Source organism: Haemaphysalis longicornis, unplaced genomic scaffold (genome assembly GCF_048455015.1).
Source record: "Haemaphysalis longicornis isolate Haplotype H1 unplaced genomic scaffold, Haemaphysalis longicornis Haplotype H1 scaffold_5, whole genome shotgun sequence".
In the NCBI taxonomy this organism is placed as follows: domain Eukaryota; kingdom Metazoa; phylum Arthropoda; class Arachnida; order Ixodida; family Ixodidae; genus Haemaphysalis; species Haemaphysalis longicornis.
In genome coordinates, this window is record NW_027526385.1 from 180,933,733 (window position 1) to 180,950,825 (window position 17,093).

Consider the following 17,093-nt stretch of genomic DNA (forward strand, 5'->3'; position numbering starts at 1 on the left):
TCTGCAACCAGCAGGATTTCATTCGCGGATAAACTAAGCATAGTTAACACTGCCGAACATGGGGAAAAAGAGGCCGACATCGCCAGAATACGGGCCTGTCTAAACAAACAATCTGCTCGACTGTCAAGAACAAGGCCACTGCTGAAAAGAGCGACTGCTGTGACTAAAGAACAGTGCTTTCAAATACATGAAAAAGTGCACTCGGAGGTCAAATCTCCCTTGACAGTTTTTTTCCGTAATAAAAAAACTCAGGTTCAGTGAGGTTAGGCATTCATTATTCCCACGCATGCATTGTTCCTATTCTGTTCGATGAAAGAAGGCAAGAAATGCCTCAAGCAGGGGGTTGGTTCCCATCCATTGCGTGCAATCTGCCGTTGGCCGTGCACAGTACAACTGGTCTAACTTTTGATTTCACAACTGCCCCCCATCAGATTATTTCGTATCAGCTGCATTACTGACAAGACTAAGATCATTAAGAATGCGGAAGCTGCCTTAATTAAGGGAACATCAGGCAGCAATCCGAATTGTTTTATGAATGCTTTCGGGTAAACCAGCCTCGTCACACAGGGCTCGAAAAGAGCCTGGATAATTCTGCTGGTCATTACTGATTTTTATAGCTGGTTAGTGATTGCTCCTAGTTATATTCTCCCTTTATTATCTCAGCTTAGCGTGCATTTCTACGCACTCGGCCACGTGTGATAGGCCTTTTCAAAGTGCTGGTACTATGCTTTGAAAACAGTGTTAGGCGATTCTTTTACCCTGCCTGAACGCTGTGCAGAGATGCTCCAAATGTGTAGAAAGTACAAATTGTCTACAGAATTTATATGCAATAGTGGTCAAAGTTCCAACTTTATGCTCATATAGTACTCCACCCCGCCCCCTGTTCAGATACTGCATACTTCAGATAGAGCGTACATTTTGTTCTGGATAAAGGGGTTCCGTTGTAACAGTATAGACTGTAGTAGCACTCAAGTGCTTGTGGCTGCAGCCTTAAGTCATAAAAGAAAAAACGTAGAAATATAAGCAAACATTTCCTTACTTAGTGTTTCCTAACTTTAAAAGCAAGCTTTATATTTATTAGATTGCGTTATTAAAGTTTTCACAACAGGTGCGTACTGAATAACAATGGCACACACTAACACTACACCACTAGCCGCGACATCAACAAAAAAACAAGTTCATAAGCAGAGCCAAGGACAAGACACCTTCTTTACATCCGCTCACTATGGGCACACAAACAGTGACAGAACTACCATGAATGATTTGAATGCAAACAAACCGCAGCACTGGAGGGACGAGTGCAGTCAGTAAACCAGCCTGGCGGTTGGCACTTTTAAAGGGGCCATGAAGACAAAACACAAGTTTGGTTAATTCGAAAGATTGCCTCATTAGAACCTGACACCACTTTTAATGCAAACTTCGTTCAAATAAGCTATATAATTAAGAAAAACGTGAATGGCCATGCGACCCACTAGCTCATTTCCCGCAACATAACCTATGATGCCAACCAGCCAGCTCTGAGATTGGAGGAGGCCGGCAGAAGCAGGCGCAAATTAGGCAGAGTTTATAAGCTTGCTTGCTTCCTGCATAAATTTAGGTAACATTGTTTTTAAAGCAGTAAGAATGGTGGGACAAACAGTGGAAGTTACGAAAGCACACATAAACATAGAGGTACCGATGCGTACTGCTGTTGGTACTGTGTGCTTTATGCTTGGTGTAGCTGCACAGCACTGTGGGGCTTAGGGGTTGTCTCAGGCAACACTGGCCGAACTGACGCAAGCAATGGTGTCTTACGTGACCATATTTGTCGAGCGAGCACTATGTTTCACGAACGATTATTTTCTCCTAAAACAAAAACAATTCAGGTTTAAATACGGTCAAAAACAAAGCAAAGGTAGAAAACAACTCTTGCCGCAGTACGGTGGCGCCATCTAGGTTTACTAATGGTAAACGTGGCTTTGCAATCAGCTGCAGAGCGGTTGGTCCCTGTGATGGCACTGCGGACCACGAAAACACGCAATTTAGCGGGAAAATCAAAATTTTAACTTACATTGATTAATTTCTCAGTGAATAAAGCATAGTTTGCATCCGGACAAGTGCTGGGGGCACTATTAAACACAGAATCTTTCAAATAAAACAAACGTATTTTGTCTGCATGGCCCCTTTAGCACCAAACTGTGGCAGAGGCCACACAGAGTGCTAAAACCAAAGTTGTGCAACAGTTGCGCAGATCAGTGTTGGTTCAGAGCCAGCCCAGTGCAAACGACAGTTCAACCCAGTGTTGACAGTAACAGTGCATTTGCATTACACACACTGCAAATCTGACATGCACCCAAACAGAAACGAATCCGCCTATGCTCAAGATTCGGTCCAGAACCGGATTTGGATCAAGATTCAAGCCCGCTCAAGATCCACACTAAGCCCCACTCACTTGAGTCCGATGCAGACAAGAGAGCGCAGCTTGACGTCCATTTGGGCGTGGGCCAAGTCGTGGGACATGTTCACCGCCTGCACCGACTGGAGCGACCACAGAGCAAACCCAGGGTGACCCCAGTGTTACACTCGTTTGCAATAATGCAGACGTCCTTTTCGTCAGCTCTTCAGTGGAAAATGGGAGCTATCACACCCTGTTAGAAGTACCGATAAGCACTATTTCGGACACAGTCAACTGAAATGCCATTTTGTATTCAAATCGTATTCGGTTTCACGAATCAATGCAGAGGAGATGCTGTGGTGAGTATGAAGAGCTCTGAACTTACACTCTTTACACGCCCACCTTTTTGTGCATTAATTTTAAGACACCAAACAATGGTCAAGGGCAAATGCAGTACATTCTATCAATTAACGTGCGTCTTTAAAATTTTTTCTTGAGCGAACTGCTCCCCTGTTCGCTCTGAAACTTCCCACAAAGGCTGAGTTTGTGGCCTATTTTGTATAACACCCGGAACAAGAATGACGCTTATGTGCCTGTTTAGAAAACAAGTAAAAACGGTTTTTGGCTATGGGAAACCTGGGGGCCATCTTGCTGATCGTAACCGCCGTTGTAGTACCGTGCCACCTACGGTATCCAGAACAAGACAAGTGATGATGGTTCGCAGCAGGTTCATGAGGCATTGTCTGTTTTAAAGTTTCAGCGTGTAAAGTTTCAGTGCAAACCAAGGAGCGGTTTGTGAGGAGAAATTTAAGAAAATGTTCATTAATCGATGTGACATAGTGGGACATTAGGGGGAGACACTGGTCTTAAAACAACATCTTTTCATTTTCAAGTAAGCTCTGTGAAACTTGTCAGATTTGCTGCTTTTTCCCATAGATTTCAAATATGCCGTTATTTTTTGGGCCAGTCAATTAGTTCCCAAGATAATTAGAGATAATTAGCCAACTTTGGAGGAACGATAGACAAATTCAGTGTTGGTCGTAAAACTACTGTATAATGCGGAATATAGGTCGAGATTTCTGACAGAAAAATTTGCCGAAAAGTCACCCCTCGACCTATATTGCAGTCACTGGCAGTTGTCATCTGGCGACCGGGCAGACCATCGAGGCCATCCAAACCCCAAAGGCACCATCACCACCACCATCAATCGGACGCGACGCCATCTTTGTTTTGTCGCTTCTCTCGCTGTCGGCGAATGTGTGCGTGCTATTTTCTTCTTGCTCAAAATGAGTTTAGGCACTTGGTGCCAGTTTACAGTAGCATTTAAAAGAAAAGTTGGGGGTTTTCCAAGGCCAATGAAGTGTCCGCCTTGCGCCAGTTCGGTATCACCAAAAGAAGTGGCTAGCAGCGTTAGCTGAAGGGGCAGCTCTCGGTATGCAACGCTCGGAAGGCCTCGTTTCATGGGCGCTGCTCTGTGCACCTGTGCTGCTGTACAAAGGGGCAAATTTTGTCCGCTAGCGTCGTGCGATGTCTCTACGAATGGATAGCCCAAGATGTTTGCTGACCGCCTGCACAGACCGGCTGTCGGTCCGGTCTGCACACGAGTGTCCCATGCTTTGCGCTCGCTTCACGATGACATCGTCTTGCGAGTGTTTAAGAAGTGCTGCATAAGCAATTCCCTGGATTGCACCGAGGACGACCTGCTGTGTGGGCGACAGCGAGCCAGAAGCAGTCGTCCGACAATACTTCAGACAGTTATAAATGAGTAATCTGAGACGAAACAAGTTATAGCTTCAATAAAACAATGGTTGGTACCTCATTTTTTTGTTTTGCATTTTTCGGCTACGATGTAAGGGGGTCGACCTATATTCCGCCTTATACGGTAATCTTTATACTTTCCAATACTACGAACCATGGCAAATGCAATAATTGAAGCAGTTTTTTGATGCACCATGCTTGGAACTAATATTACAGCTCATTAGACTTTGGTGTTTGAAATGGGCACACAAAATGGTTCCTTGCCAGTGTCGCCACCAAGGTTTAAAAGGACACTGAAGTGATTTGTAAACAATGCGGGATTACGAGCGCAAACTGTAGTCCGGAGTCCCTGGGCCCTGTTTCGACCACTCTGTGCGTGTTTACGCGAATTGATTTAGTAGAAAAATCAATACGAAAATGCTGTCCTCCTCTCTTTACGCTCGCCCATTTTCTGTGGCGTTTTCGTGTGACGTCAGCAGGAGAGGTGCTGACAATTGGCTGCGCTACTGCACGGCTCGCCGACCTTCCGCGACCGAGTCAGTCGGCCCACCGTTTAGTCCGCCGGCCGCCGACGGGTCGTCGCAATTCGCTCGATCAGTTGAAACTAAGCCACAACACGTTTGGGAATGGAAGAATGCGCCTTTATTTACTTCGTTAGTTTGTACACTGTATCTAGCTCCAAGTCAAGGTCGCTTCACACAAGCGCTGCACAAGCGCACATGCGACGCTTCGCTGACTGGTACGCCAGTAGGAAAATATAAGGCCTCTTGAAGGGGGAGAAGAGTGAGCGAAGTCAATATAGGTACTAAGGAAATAAAATCAACTGATATTTTTACCGTACAGCATAAAACTAGGGTGCGGGAAGCGCTTTTTTGCGCTGGGTGAACAAGCAGAGCGGTCAGCAGCACGACTACGCATCTGCGAACGCGTGAGTTATTGTGGAAACTCGGGGGACGCTTACTGCACGAGCGCAATACAACAAATAGTCACCTAAGCTCCTTGAAATACTAAAACTAAATAAAAGTGTAAACTGGTTATACATTATATACCTTATCTTTTCCATTGCCGCCAGCGGCCGCCTGTGGCCTAGTCGTCTGGGGTGCTAGGTATGTAAACGCAAGTGTTTTGCCAGTCACAAGTTCGAATCGCCGCGGGTACATGCTTTTTTTTTTTTGATGAGTTAACTTTTTTGTTTTTCGCCGATGTTTTCTATACTGAGTTCACCTTTTTTTTGGGCCGCAACGTTCATTGCTCCACGAACTAGTCCACAGAACTCGCGCAGGCTGGCACTGCCGCGCTAGCGAGTTCTCGTTGGCGTGCTGTTGCCATAAGCACTGACTGCTTGCAGGCAGTGGGCACAGGCCAGAATCAACAGACCCTTGGCCTGGTGCGAACACGCTTTTTACGATACAGGCATGAGCGAGGCAAGCTCCAAATATGGGGGAAAAGCGCATGCATTTGAGCGTCTGCGGGGACGCGGAGGGCGTTCATGCACTGCGTAGGCCTCAGATAGTGAATGCTACGATTCCACGCCGTCCTGGGAGGCTTATCTTATGCATTTTACAGCCGACAACATGGCAGAAGCGCGGTACTACGATAACTGGGATATTGAGAATGCCCATCCAACGACGCCATCGAATGTCAAGCATGTTGTTTTACAGCACCGAAACCGAAACCGAAACTTTTGATTGCTAACCTTGGGCATCGTCCAATCACGGCGCCCCCCCCCCTCCCAACGTCACAGCTTAGTTTGTGCGGCCGCCGCAAACCGCGCATGGTAGTTTTTCTTCTTTCGCGCTTTGTAAAATAATTACCGATTTGTCAACCGGATAAACGATGAAAAGTGTGCTAATTTGAGCCAGTCTACACAGTGCAAGCAAAAACGGGAGCTTGACAAATTCACTTCAGTGTCCCTTTAATGAGCAATAAAATTAGTTCCAAGCATGAGGCATCAAAAAACTGCTTCAATTATTGCACTCACCAGGGTTCACAGTACTATTGGAAAATATAAAAATTACAGTTTTATTACCAACACTGTTTCGTCTACTGTTTGACCAAAACTGGCTAATTTTGCGCTGCTGAGCACGAGGTCGCGGGTTGGATTCCAGGCTGCGGCGGTCGCTTTTCTGATGGAGGCGAAAAGCAAAAACGCCCGTGTGTACGAGATTTCGGCGCACGTTAAAGATCCCCAGGTGGTCAAAATTAATCCGGAGCCCTCCACTACGGCGCGCCTCATCGCCTGCGTTGCGTCGGCGCGTTAAACCCTACAATCAAAAACTGGCTAATTATCTATACTTATCTTGGGAACTAATTGACCAACTAAAAAATTATTGGCATATTTGAAATCTATGGGAAAAAAGCAGTAAGACTGAGAAGTTTCACATAGTTTACTTGAAAATTAAAAGAAGTTGTTTTAAGACCAGTGTCCCTACTTAATTTAAGAAAACAAGGAATGATGGTCGTTGGCGGACTTCACCAGCCCCGAAAACGTCTTTCGCTGCTAACCTAGAATCAGCTGCACTGTGCTTGTTCAAGGAGCACAGCAGACCAACCGGCAAAGTCCAATACGAGCCGGGAGTCACACCCCGAATAAGGAGACTGCGTGAAACCAAACTTAGGAATCGGCATGGCCTTTTTGTTGCCAAGAGTACCCCAGGTGGTTCAACTACTCGGGACAACTTTCTGTGGCAATGGAGAGCAAGGTACGGAATAAGGAGGGGTAAGGGTGAGCTAACTGCTCTGTGTTACTGTTAGTCCCCGATAAACTGGTTGCAGTTTCAATTTCTGCGTGACAAACGCATTTGCTACTGTCCATTTCTTCTCATGAGCTTCGTGGTTGAGTGCACTGTACCATGATCACCGAGCATGGAGGCATATTGGCGCCCCCTTCCCGACGCTTCATTCGTTTATATATAAACACCAGCAAACACATTGTCTGGTGAACTCAGAACGACCGTGGACAATACCATCTACGTAACTCTGTATCGTCCAGAAGTTAAATTTGCCAGTGCTGCAGTTTTGAGGGCATGCACTGACTTGTAAACTATTCTGGAGCTCAAAACTGGGCACCACCATCGACATGTGAGGCGTGCTTACACAGCGCGGGCGCAGTATACCGAAAGAGCAGCTTGCACACACAGTTACGCACACGCTCGCTTAAACCGGCAAACTGGCTAACTGAACGGAGAGTCCCGGTTGCATCAGTCTCACTTGGGCGTAAACGTCACAAACCACTTGCCTCATTTGTTTGGACAACTTTTGCTTCTCAAGCATTCTAAAAATCTCATGCAGAGAATGAAGACACGGGCTACTAGACGGGAAGAAAGGTGCTGTCCATGAGGACATTATGTTTTTTAACCCAAACATCTAAAAACATAATGCTCTCTGTTTCACAAATTCTGCCTAGTAATTTAATGCCATTATCAATATCCAAGGCTACAAAATAAGAACTCTACATTTTTGAATTGCTTAGGTTAGAGCCAGCCAGTTGTTTTGTGTTGAACTACATCCAGCAGCGCAGCGAAACGGCGTGGTTCGGCTTCGTAGCAGCCTTGAAAGTTGTCCCCGAGTATAGTGGAGTTAAAACACTCGACCTCCATCAAAAGGTTTGCTCTATGCCCGTACCAGTGCGACAGCACCAACTGCTTAACTGCAGTTCCCCCTCTTGCACAAAGCTGTCTCGAACCTGCTTTGGCCGGTGCCCTAACAGAACATCCTGTGAAGACGCACACAGCTTCCTCCTTGCTTGGGTGCCAACAAGCTTCGAGCTTTCTTAAAGGCCAACTGCACTCAAATTTCACCTCAACCAAACTCACTATGAACGTACAGTGGGTACTACCAAACCAACTGGGATATGACTGGTAGCCCCGTGAAATGCGTGGTTAATTAGTTATAAGCGTTCAAAGTAGCTCCGTCAGAGGATCTCGCAAACAGCCATCAAGCGGAGGTGACACCGCAGCCGGCCCTACGCTTTTTCCTACGGCCAGCCATGAGAACCGGTCGAGCTTCGCTGGGCGCGCTTCTTTTAGGGCTGTGGCGAGGGCGAAGTGCTGCGTGCAAGTTTGCTCCAGGCGGCCGGCCGTGTGTGGCCGCTCAATCGCTGGCTGAGCTGGCTGGAGCAGCAATGGCCACGCTCTTCTCAATTTCAGTTTGTAAATCTTCGATTCCTAGTGGTCGTTTGCGACCATCGACAGCCATATTTCGACAGCCATATTTCGTATCTTGCAGTATTTTTAGGCACGCCATACGGAAATGACGTTCTCAAGAGGTTGAAATGCTGAGTGCAGTCGGCCTTTAACTACCCAGGCTGGCCACACTCACCCGGTAAAGGACCTCCTCGGGAGTGAGCACTTTGCCGTCCTCATCCAGCCTGCATCGAGAAGGGAGAGAAGGCACGGCTGTGTTCGTAAGTTCCGCACTTGGCTGGTTCACCAAAAAAGACTGCTCTGCCGTGATAACAATGGTGCCAATTTTATCGCAAACTCCGAACAAATAAGGGAGATGAAACAGATTCAACAGTGGAAACACCCCATCCACTTTTTGGCAATTCATTAATGACGTCACATAATCCTGTCTGGACGATTGGTGGTTGTCGGCCAAAGCCACCGCCAAGGAACATCCCTGGGTGACTGCAGTATGGCCTGTGGTTCAGTTTGATTGCGTCATTTGAATGCGTACATGCAGCTGACACACTGACGCCCGTATTTTTGCAGCAGGCCCGTATGACGTGCCTCCTGCCCATAATACGACAATGTAGAGCAAAAGTTCTTCAACATTTGCGTTTTTTGGTTAAGCAAGTGTTTCATGGGTGGAATGGAGCTGAGTTGCACCCTTGTCGCACGGCAAATCTAATGCCATTCAAAGTATATGACATTAACTGATAGTGACATTCGGTTTGGCCGTGTGGGTCTATACGGCGAAACAAACGCCATTTGATGATGATGATTGTAGGGTTTAACGCGCCGACGCAACGCAGGCGATGAGGCGCGCCGTAGTGGAGGGCTCCGGATTAATTTTGACCACCTGGGGATCTTTATCGTGCGCCGAAATCTCGTACACACGGGCGTTTTTGCTTTTCGCCCCCATCAGAAAAGCGGCCGCCGCGGCCGGGAATCGAACCCGCGACCTCGTGCTCAGCAGCGCAACAAACGCCATTTGATAGCGATTTGATAGCGACAGTGGTGATGATTAGCAAGATCGCAAAATTGCAGAATTATTGCTTAAGTGCGTCTAGAATGTTTTCATATATACCGTATTTACTCGCATAATCCTCGCACTCGCGTAATCCTCGCACCCCTAATGTGAGCCACCAAAACTTGGATTTTTTGGTTCCTCGCATAATCCTCGCACCCCCAACTTTGCGGCGGCGAAAGTTGCCCGCTCGCGAAACCCGCATGGTGCACGCGCTCTCCAACGCGCGCCCTCCCCCGCCGTTCGGCGGAGAGCGCTGTGTACCCAAGGCCATCCAGGCGCCCTAACACGCTACTCGCACTGTACTTGAGCCGGTTTCGCGTGCGCGCAACTAGACTAGTCGCCATGGGGAAGAGCGCCAGCTACACTGCAGCTTTCAAATTGAAAGCGATAGAGTACGCGATCGAACACGGCAACCGCGCCGCAGGCAGGCACTTCGGCGTCACCGACTTCAACGTGCGTTACTGTCGAGCTTCACAAGTAGGGCACGCACATGACGACGGCGAGATAGGGCGCGCGCCAGAAAGCAAAGGCGGCAATTTCATGATCGCTGATCGACGGGATACTGTTTACGTTGTAAATTATAAAATAAAAAGAAATAGCTGCTGTTGGCAACACTGAGCTTACATATACAAAAAACGACCGCTACATTTAGCGGGATTCGCAGAAGGCAAATTGGCAACACTGTGCACCGCATTTTTTTCCCCGCATAATTCTCGCACCCCTAACTTCGCATTGACTTTTCCGAAAAAAAAAGTGTGAGGGTTATGCGAGTAAATACGGTATAATAGCTCTTTAAAACAAAACAGATAATTTTTTGTTTTTAATTAAAAACAAGAAAATGAACGTTTTAACTGACATAAGTAGAGATCACAAGCCGAGACAAGTCCGCAAATAATCCGTATTCAGTGTAGTGTGCGCAGTGGGGACAAGATTTTTTCTCTCTTTAAGTACTTGTTTGTCGTTCTTTTAAAAACAATACGAAGGGGAAAATATGAGTTTTGACAGTTTTTAGAAACAGTATGCTCTGATTTGTTGTTGAACTTGCTTGTCTAGTGACATGCCGCTGCTGTCGAGGCTACTCATTTGGCCGCTGAATGAGCTCCACGAACCTCAGTTAGCTCCTAATCGCCGTTCGCTTCAAATGTCATTTGGTATTTTCGTGTAGCGCCGAATCGGTGACATTTAGAGCAAATCACATTTGCTCTGAATCTCATTAGATTTGCCATGAGACAGGGATATTGTTTACCAGAAGCTAGTTCTTTCAAATTGAACAAAGCCGAATTTTGTCTTCATGGCTCCTGTCTAAGCTTCGTGCAGCCAACTGAAAAAAAGAAGACTGCCGACCTTTTTTTTTCACCACTTGCAACTTTGGCCCATTTGCTGCGGACTCTCCAGAGAATACCAAACAGCTGAAACTAAGAACCGTCTCCCCTACAAACCTTCTTGGGCTTCCTTCCGTACCCATTCACGCAGAATTAGAAATATGTCACCTTTCTCCTTATCTCTGTTTTTGAAATCTTTTGGCACAGTAGCAGGCATCGCAGTACGGATGTTTTAAGGGGGCACATGGGTCTTTGGGACAGAAAAATTGCCCAGAAAAAGCATTTTTTAGGTACCACTCCTCTCTTGATTTGCACTGTTTTCCTCCGAAAATGCCGTACTTCGAATGGTACCAGGTACCCACAAAAGCCAAACGAGGCCCGGTTTCAACAACAAAAATAATTTTTTCACTATTCCCCACTTCTTGCCACAAGTGGCATTGTAGTGATGGAAAATTTTCGAGAGTTGCATCCCAGCATGTAGTGCAGCCAGGAAGATTATTTTTTTTTCCCCTGTGAAGTTGAATGTTTGACCAACCGAATAGGGGAAGCAGATTTTGCATTTCAGTAATTGTTTAACTCCATTATTTTTAATTGGTTAGCAGCAGTACTTCAAACCTAGGAGTTTGAATTGATGTCAACTTGCATGTGGTTGCAAAACAAAACAAAACAAAAAAAAACTACTTCTCACATTTCATTCTCCGCAACTTCTGGTATGTATTCATGCCGTGCAGGCAATTTTTCGCTGAATAGTTTTTTCCTTAAAAATCAAGGAAGATTTTCAATTAACTCGGAAAGTAATTGCCTCACATCAGAACTAATTGTATGCTTGAAATCAGTTAAAAAAAAACTGAACAAGCCCATGAAGTTTCATCAAAACTCGTTAAAAAAACAAAAAAAAAAAGTTTCTAAAGCCAGAGTGCCAATCGGTTCAGTCAATTACTCTATTTATTTATGTTTGGCTTTAGCACTAAAAGCCATGCCACACCCAGCGTGCTTGTAGCCAGCGAGGAAAGGAAAGTTCACCTGTAGGTCTTGCACAGGACCAGCCGAGAGTAGACCGAGTTGAAGTCTTTCTCAACCTCCTTGTTGGCAACCTGGAGACAGAAAATAAAAAAAAGATATAAGACAATGCTTCACTCTCCCTAACCAAAACAGGCCATGCCGTTTTTTTTTCTTGTTATGTTGGTGTTGCGAAGTATTTTTTGACCATATTGCATCTTCCTGGTAAAATACATCATCAATGCAGAGATAAAGGCTAACTTGTTGAGAAGTTCTAACAAAAAAAAAAAAAAAAAAACAAGTTGACGGAGATCACAAAAAAGATGGGTAAATTTTGACAGTCATGTTCCCTTAAATCAACAAATGCCACATATGAAGTGTGAAATGAGCGAGCCACACAGCACCAGTTGCTACTTCAACATGCACAATTAAGCGTGCAACATGAACACGAACCATGTTCGAGAGCAAATAATGGCACTCAAAAAATAATGGCATATTATAAATCGGTGGGAAAAAAAGCAGCAAGACTGACATTTTTCAGTGTTTACTTAATTAACAAGCTGTTTCAAGAGGTGTCCCCCCTACTTATCTTCGTGATGTTCTTTTCCCCGAGGCTTCTCCTCCTAGCCGCAGTAGCACTGAGGATCTGACGCCGGGTATCCTCAACCGACAAACTCAGCTTCCGATACAAAACTGTACATTTATTTACACCCCAGCGGGCGGCTAAAAAAACAGTACTCGTGCGGAGCCCGAAGACGACGGGCCGCGCTCTCCTGCGCCCGGACCGCGTCTCCATCGTCTTCATCCTCCCTCCACCCTGCCGCTGGGGGCCAGGGAAGAGGGAAAAGCGAGTCCTTCGTGGGGGTCCAACCCCATGTGGTGGCCATTAGCGCATCCAGTGTGAGCAGGCACGACCTTCCTGGGAATGCGCGGCGCTTCAAGGCGCCGCGCGACACGTGCGTTTCATTTGTGCGCTGCTCGTGCGTTGAAGCACTTGACACCCCTCAAACTAGAGACAGTGTCTAAATTAATTAAAAAAGAAACCCTCTTACCTGCCTACCTAGTTTGCTTTGACCTGCTGTCCAGGTTCACCTCGAAAAAATGTCACCTACTCAGCACAGCAGCTCAACGGGGGCAACACGAAAGAAGCTTCACTGATGGCTCCTCGATAGCTCCAACAGAACGAGCCCCTTCCCAGAGGCTTCCCACCCGGTACCCACCTCTTCAATGAAGAGCCACGGGTGGCAGACTCCGCCCAGGATGGTGGACCGCTTCATGCCGTACTCCAGCACAGCCTTCAAGGCCGGGCACAGCCTGCATCGTGACGAAAAAAAAGAGCCGTCTCATCAAGATTTGAAGAGGTGTGCTTGTGCATTCAGGTTTCAACGTACAATATGATGTTGCGAAATTTGTCCGTGCATGTGACCAAACATCATGACCTATCACTCTAGAACTTTAGCAGGGATGGAAGCAGGCTTGAGCCTTATGGAGAAGCTCAGGAAGCAGAAATAATGCTGTTTTGAAGCAGCCTTGGAGCCCAAACAACAGTATTTGGTGCCTATATTTGCATAAATTGCACTTTTCAGTGCCTACTATATGTGCCTAAAACCGTGATTTTTTTTGTGCCAAAAAGCTCCAATCACGACCCATTCCCATAGAGCAAGAATACATAGACGGTGAGACGGCCCACTATGGCAAACAGCACGGGCAAGCAACCAGATAATGTCCCAATGAAAAGCCAAGCGAACTGCAAAGCTTTGTCGCTGTTACGGCGAAGGAGAGGGTGGCGGCACCCGATGGACGAAATGATAGCGGCCACCATACTTTCCAAAACTGCACAATGAAATGCCGATGCCGGCAGCCAAGCTGTTTTGTCTCCCACGACAGCTGCCAACAAGACACAAGTTTGGTTCATTCGAAAGATTGCCTCGTTAGAATAATACTGACACCCCTTTTAATGTAAATTTCACTCAAATAAGCTACATAATTAGGAAAAAAAGGAATGGCCTCGTGACCCACTAGCTCATTTCCCGCAACAGAACCTGTGATGCCATACCAGCCAGCTCCGTGATTGGCTGAGGCCGGCAAACGCAAACACAAGTTAGGCAGGGCTTATAAGGTTGCACAAAGAACTATTTTCACTTAAATGTAGTGCATATTCATTTCATAGCAGTAAGAATGGTGGGACAAACAGTGAAGGTTACGAAAGCACACGTAAACATAGAAGTACCGATGCATACTGCTGTTGGTACTGCGTGCACTATGCTTCGTTTAGATACACAGCACTGCAGTGCTTTGGCGTTGTCTCAGTCAACACTGGCCGATTGGCATAAGCAACGGTGTCTTAGGTGACCATATTTGTCGAACGAGCACTATGTTTTACGAAACGATGATTTTCTACCTTTAACAAAAACAAGACAGATACAAATACAGTCAAAAACAAAGCAAAGGCAGAAAATGGGCCACCGCAGTACGGTGGCGCCATCTAGGTTACCGAACGGTAAACGAGGCTCCCTAATCGGCTGCAGAGTGGCGCCTGTGATGTCATCGCAGATGTCATGAAAACATGCAATTTGGCGGGAGGATCAAAATGTTAAGCTAAATTGATTAATTTCTCAGTGAATAAAGCATGAACAGTAAGACACAAAATCTTTCGAATAAAACATACTTGTATTTTGCCTGCATGGCCCCTTTAACCTTTGCCAGGCACTTGCGACATTGTCTGGCCATCCAAGGAAAGGCCGCTTCCCCTCCCGTCATGTTCTTGCTCCGTGCCCATTCTTCACTCACGTGAGCAGAGGAACGTGAGTGAAGAATCCCTCTTTCTCTTCACGGGAGACAATAGTGTCTCACCCATCCCTTGCACTACAGATGAGCATACGAAAATGGAGCACGAGCAGCTCCACACATTTGAAACACACTCGTGCGTGAAAACGCACTACAGTGGAAACTCGTTACAAGAGACACTTGGTTATAAGAGATATTTGAATGAAGCGGTTTGGTTGGTTTTCCTATGTTCCCCATGTTAGCAACATTGCATAAAAGAGACCTTGGTTATGGGAGACACGTTTTTTGGTTCCCTTGAGTGTCTCTCGCAACGTTTTATTGTATCTCCCATCATTGCCCTGTACTATGTTCATACTGACCTTCGGAAAACGCAAGTAACATCAAGAGTATGTTGCACTAACTGCTCAAAAACCAGTGATGCCAGCGATACACCAACACCACTTCGATGTAGCCCGCACCTAGAAAGCCCTGTGGTTATTAGGCAGCCCCTTTTTATCCCTTCTCACCAGTGACGTCACAATGAAACTGCCCAAAATTTTTCACTGATGTGTAACCCATTGTGAACAAATGTGGGCAGCAGACTGTTAAACATGTTGAAGATTTGGTTGGGAAATGTTGGATCTAATGCAGTGCTGCTAACAAACAGTTTTGCTGCAATAGAAGAAGAGCCGATCCCATTTATGGATGTCGTTTCCTCCAGTTTCAGCAGTTCCATCGCCGTAGTTGCCTGATGAAACATAACCACCGAATAAAAAGAGGGTACGAGTTTGCATACTGCGAAGCCCTAGAGGGTCCATCAGGAAATGTGAATTTTGAGAAGCTGCTGCTGCTTTCTTATTGTAGCAATTTTTGCCCCCAGTTCGCGGTAACCTTGCCTACACGGGAGAAGATACCCTGTGGAAACAGTCTTTCATATCTGCACTCAGTTTTTTTTACGAATTATCCCCTAAATGCCTCTAGACAAACAAAGTTTTTCTTCCAAAAAAAAAAAAAGAAAGAAGGTAGGGCTTCCAATGAAAATAAGTCCGCACCCATTCCAAGCTAACATATTTGCCTAGAACAGCACAATAATTGAGGAAATACCCATTAAAGAATCTTGAGTGTGATGAAGGCTCTTAACAACACGTCTCATCCTTGCACTTTTGCGGAGAGTTATAGCCTTTGAGGGAAGAATGAATGAATGAATGCAGAAGTGATTGAGTGAGTGAGTGAGTGAGTGAATGGGTGAGTGAACAAACAAACAAACAAACACAGAGCAGCACTTACGTTCCCCTCACTAGGTCTGTCACAGCTTCCGTCACCGAATCATCTCCTGCGCTCGAGTACTGCACGGGACAGACACAGTAACACAGAGGGGGTAAGAAAACGTGCCTGCATGCGTACTCGCCCACCCTGAGACCCTGCACAATACCGTATTTACTCGCATAATCCTCGCACTTTTTTTTCGGAAAAATCAATGCAAAGTTAGGGGTGCGAGAATTATGCGGGAAAAAAAAATATCCGATGCACAGTGTTGCCAATTTGCCTTATGCAATCCCGCTAAATGTAGCGGTCATTTTTTGTATAGGTAAGCTCAGTGTTGCCAACAGCAGCTATTTCTTTTTATTTCATTATTTACAACGTAAACAACCTCCTGTCGATCAGCGATCATGAAATTGCCGCCTTTGCTTTCTGGCGCGCGCCCTATCTCGTCGTCGTATGTGCGTGCCCTACTCCAGTAACGCACGTTGAAGTCGGTGACGCCGAAGTGCCTGCCTGCGGCACGGTTGCTGTGTTCGATCGCGTACTCTTTCGCTTTCAATTTGATAGCGGCGGTGTAGCTGGCGTTCCTCCCCATGGCGAAGCGGCACCAAGCACAAAATAATTAGATCAAAAAGTTCTCAAAACGGCAGCGAGCTATCCACCACTGACGCGAGTGACTCACTGACTGCTGCCGCTCAACGGCGGGACCACGACGACGACACGACAGGCGGGCTGCGCGAACACCGTCTAGTTGCGCGCACGCGAAACACGCGCGAAACCGGCTCAAAGACAGTGTGAGTAGCGTGTTAGGGCGCCTGTTAGGGAGTAGCCATACAGGTTGTTAGGGCCATAGAGTTAATACTATTGTTAGGGAACCTGGATGGCCTTGGATACAGAGCGCTCTCCGCCGAACGGAGAGGCGGCGGGGAGGGCGCGCGTTGGAGAGCGCGTGCACCATGCGGGTTTCGCGAGCAGGCAACTTTCGCCGCTGCAAAGTTGGGGGTGCGAGGATTATGCGAGGTACCAAAAAATTCAAGTTTCGGTGGCTCACATTAGGGGTGCGAGGATTACGCGAGTGCGAGAATTACGCGAGTAAATACGGTAATAGACCCGGCTTGTCCAAACTACAGTATGCTGTTACAACTTCAGATACAAATCAGTGAAGCATACTTCTACAGCAAGTGTCAACACCAAACCATCCGCCCACTCTGGGTGAAATCTATACTCGGCTAAGCCTGTTAAAAGGCCTTTTTTCTTGTTGTTGCATTAGCATGCAAGATGTAATGAGTGAACACCTAGCCATGTTCATGTGGAACACATGAGTGCACTGTGAACAGTGGAGCACGGCTGAGAACGTTGTTTATTTTTTCTCTATTAATTTATTTCGATAAGTGTCCCCAAACAGCACGATGCCTTCA

General features: G+C 46.4%; 1 protein-coding gene across 2 annotated transcripts in view; it reads right to left on the reverse strand.

The window, feature by feature from the left end:
- The window catches only part of LOC144138851 (small G protein signaling modulator 3 homolog), a 65,904-nt gene that overhangs the window by 10,257 nt on the left and 38,554 nt on the right, over positions 1 to 17,093 (reverse strand). Inside the window, exons 13-17 of one of the 2 annotated variants that reach the window (XM_077671346.1) lie at positions 15,700 to 15,758; positions 12,867 to 12,960; positions 11,671 to 11,741; positions 8,453 to 8,501; positions 2,432 to 2,517 (exon numbers count right to left, since the gene is read on the reverse strand). In XM_077671346.1, coding sequence (XP_077527472.1) covers positions 2,432 to 2,517; positions 8,453 to 8,501; positions 11,671 to 11,741; positions 12,867 to 12,960; positions 15,700 to 15,758 — 359 coding nt within the window. The remainder of the gene's footprint in view (positions 1 to 2,431; positions 2,518 to 8,452; positions 8,502 to 11,670; positions 11,742 to 12,866; positions 12,961 to 15,699; positions 15,759 to 17,093) is intronic. The other variant, XR_013315986.1, reaches the window with a different exon arrangement.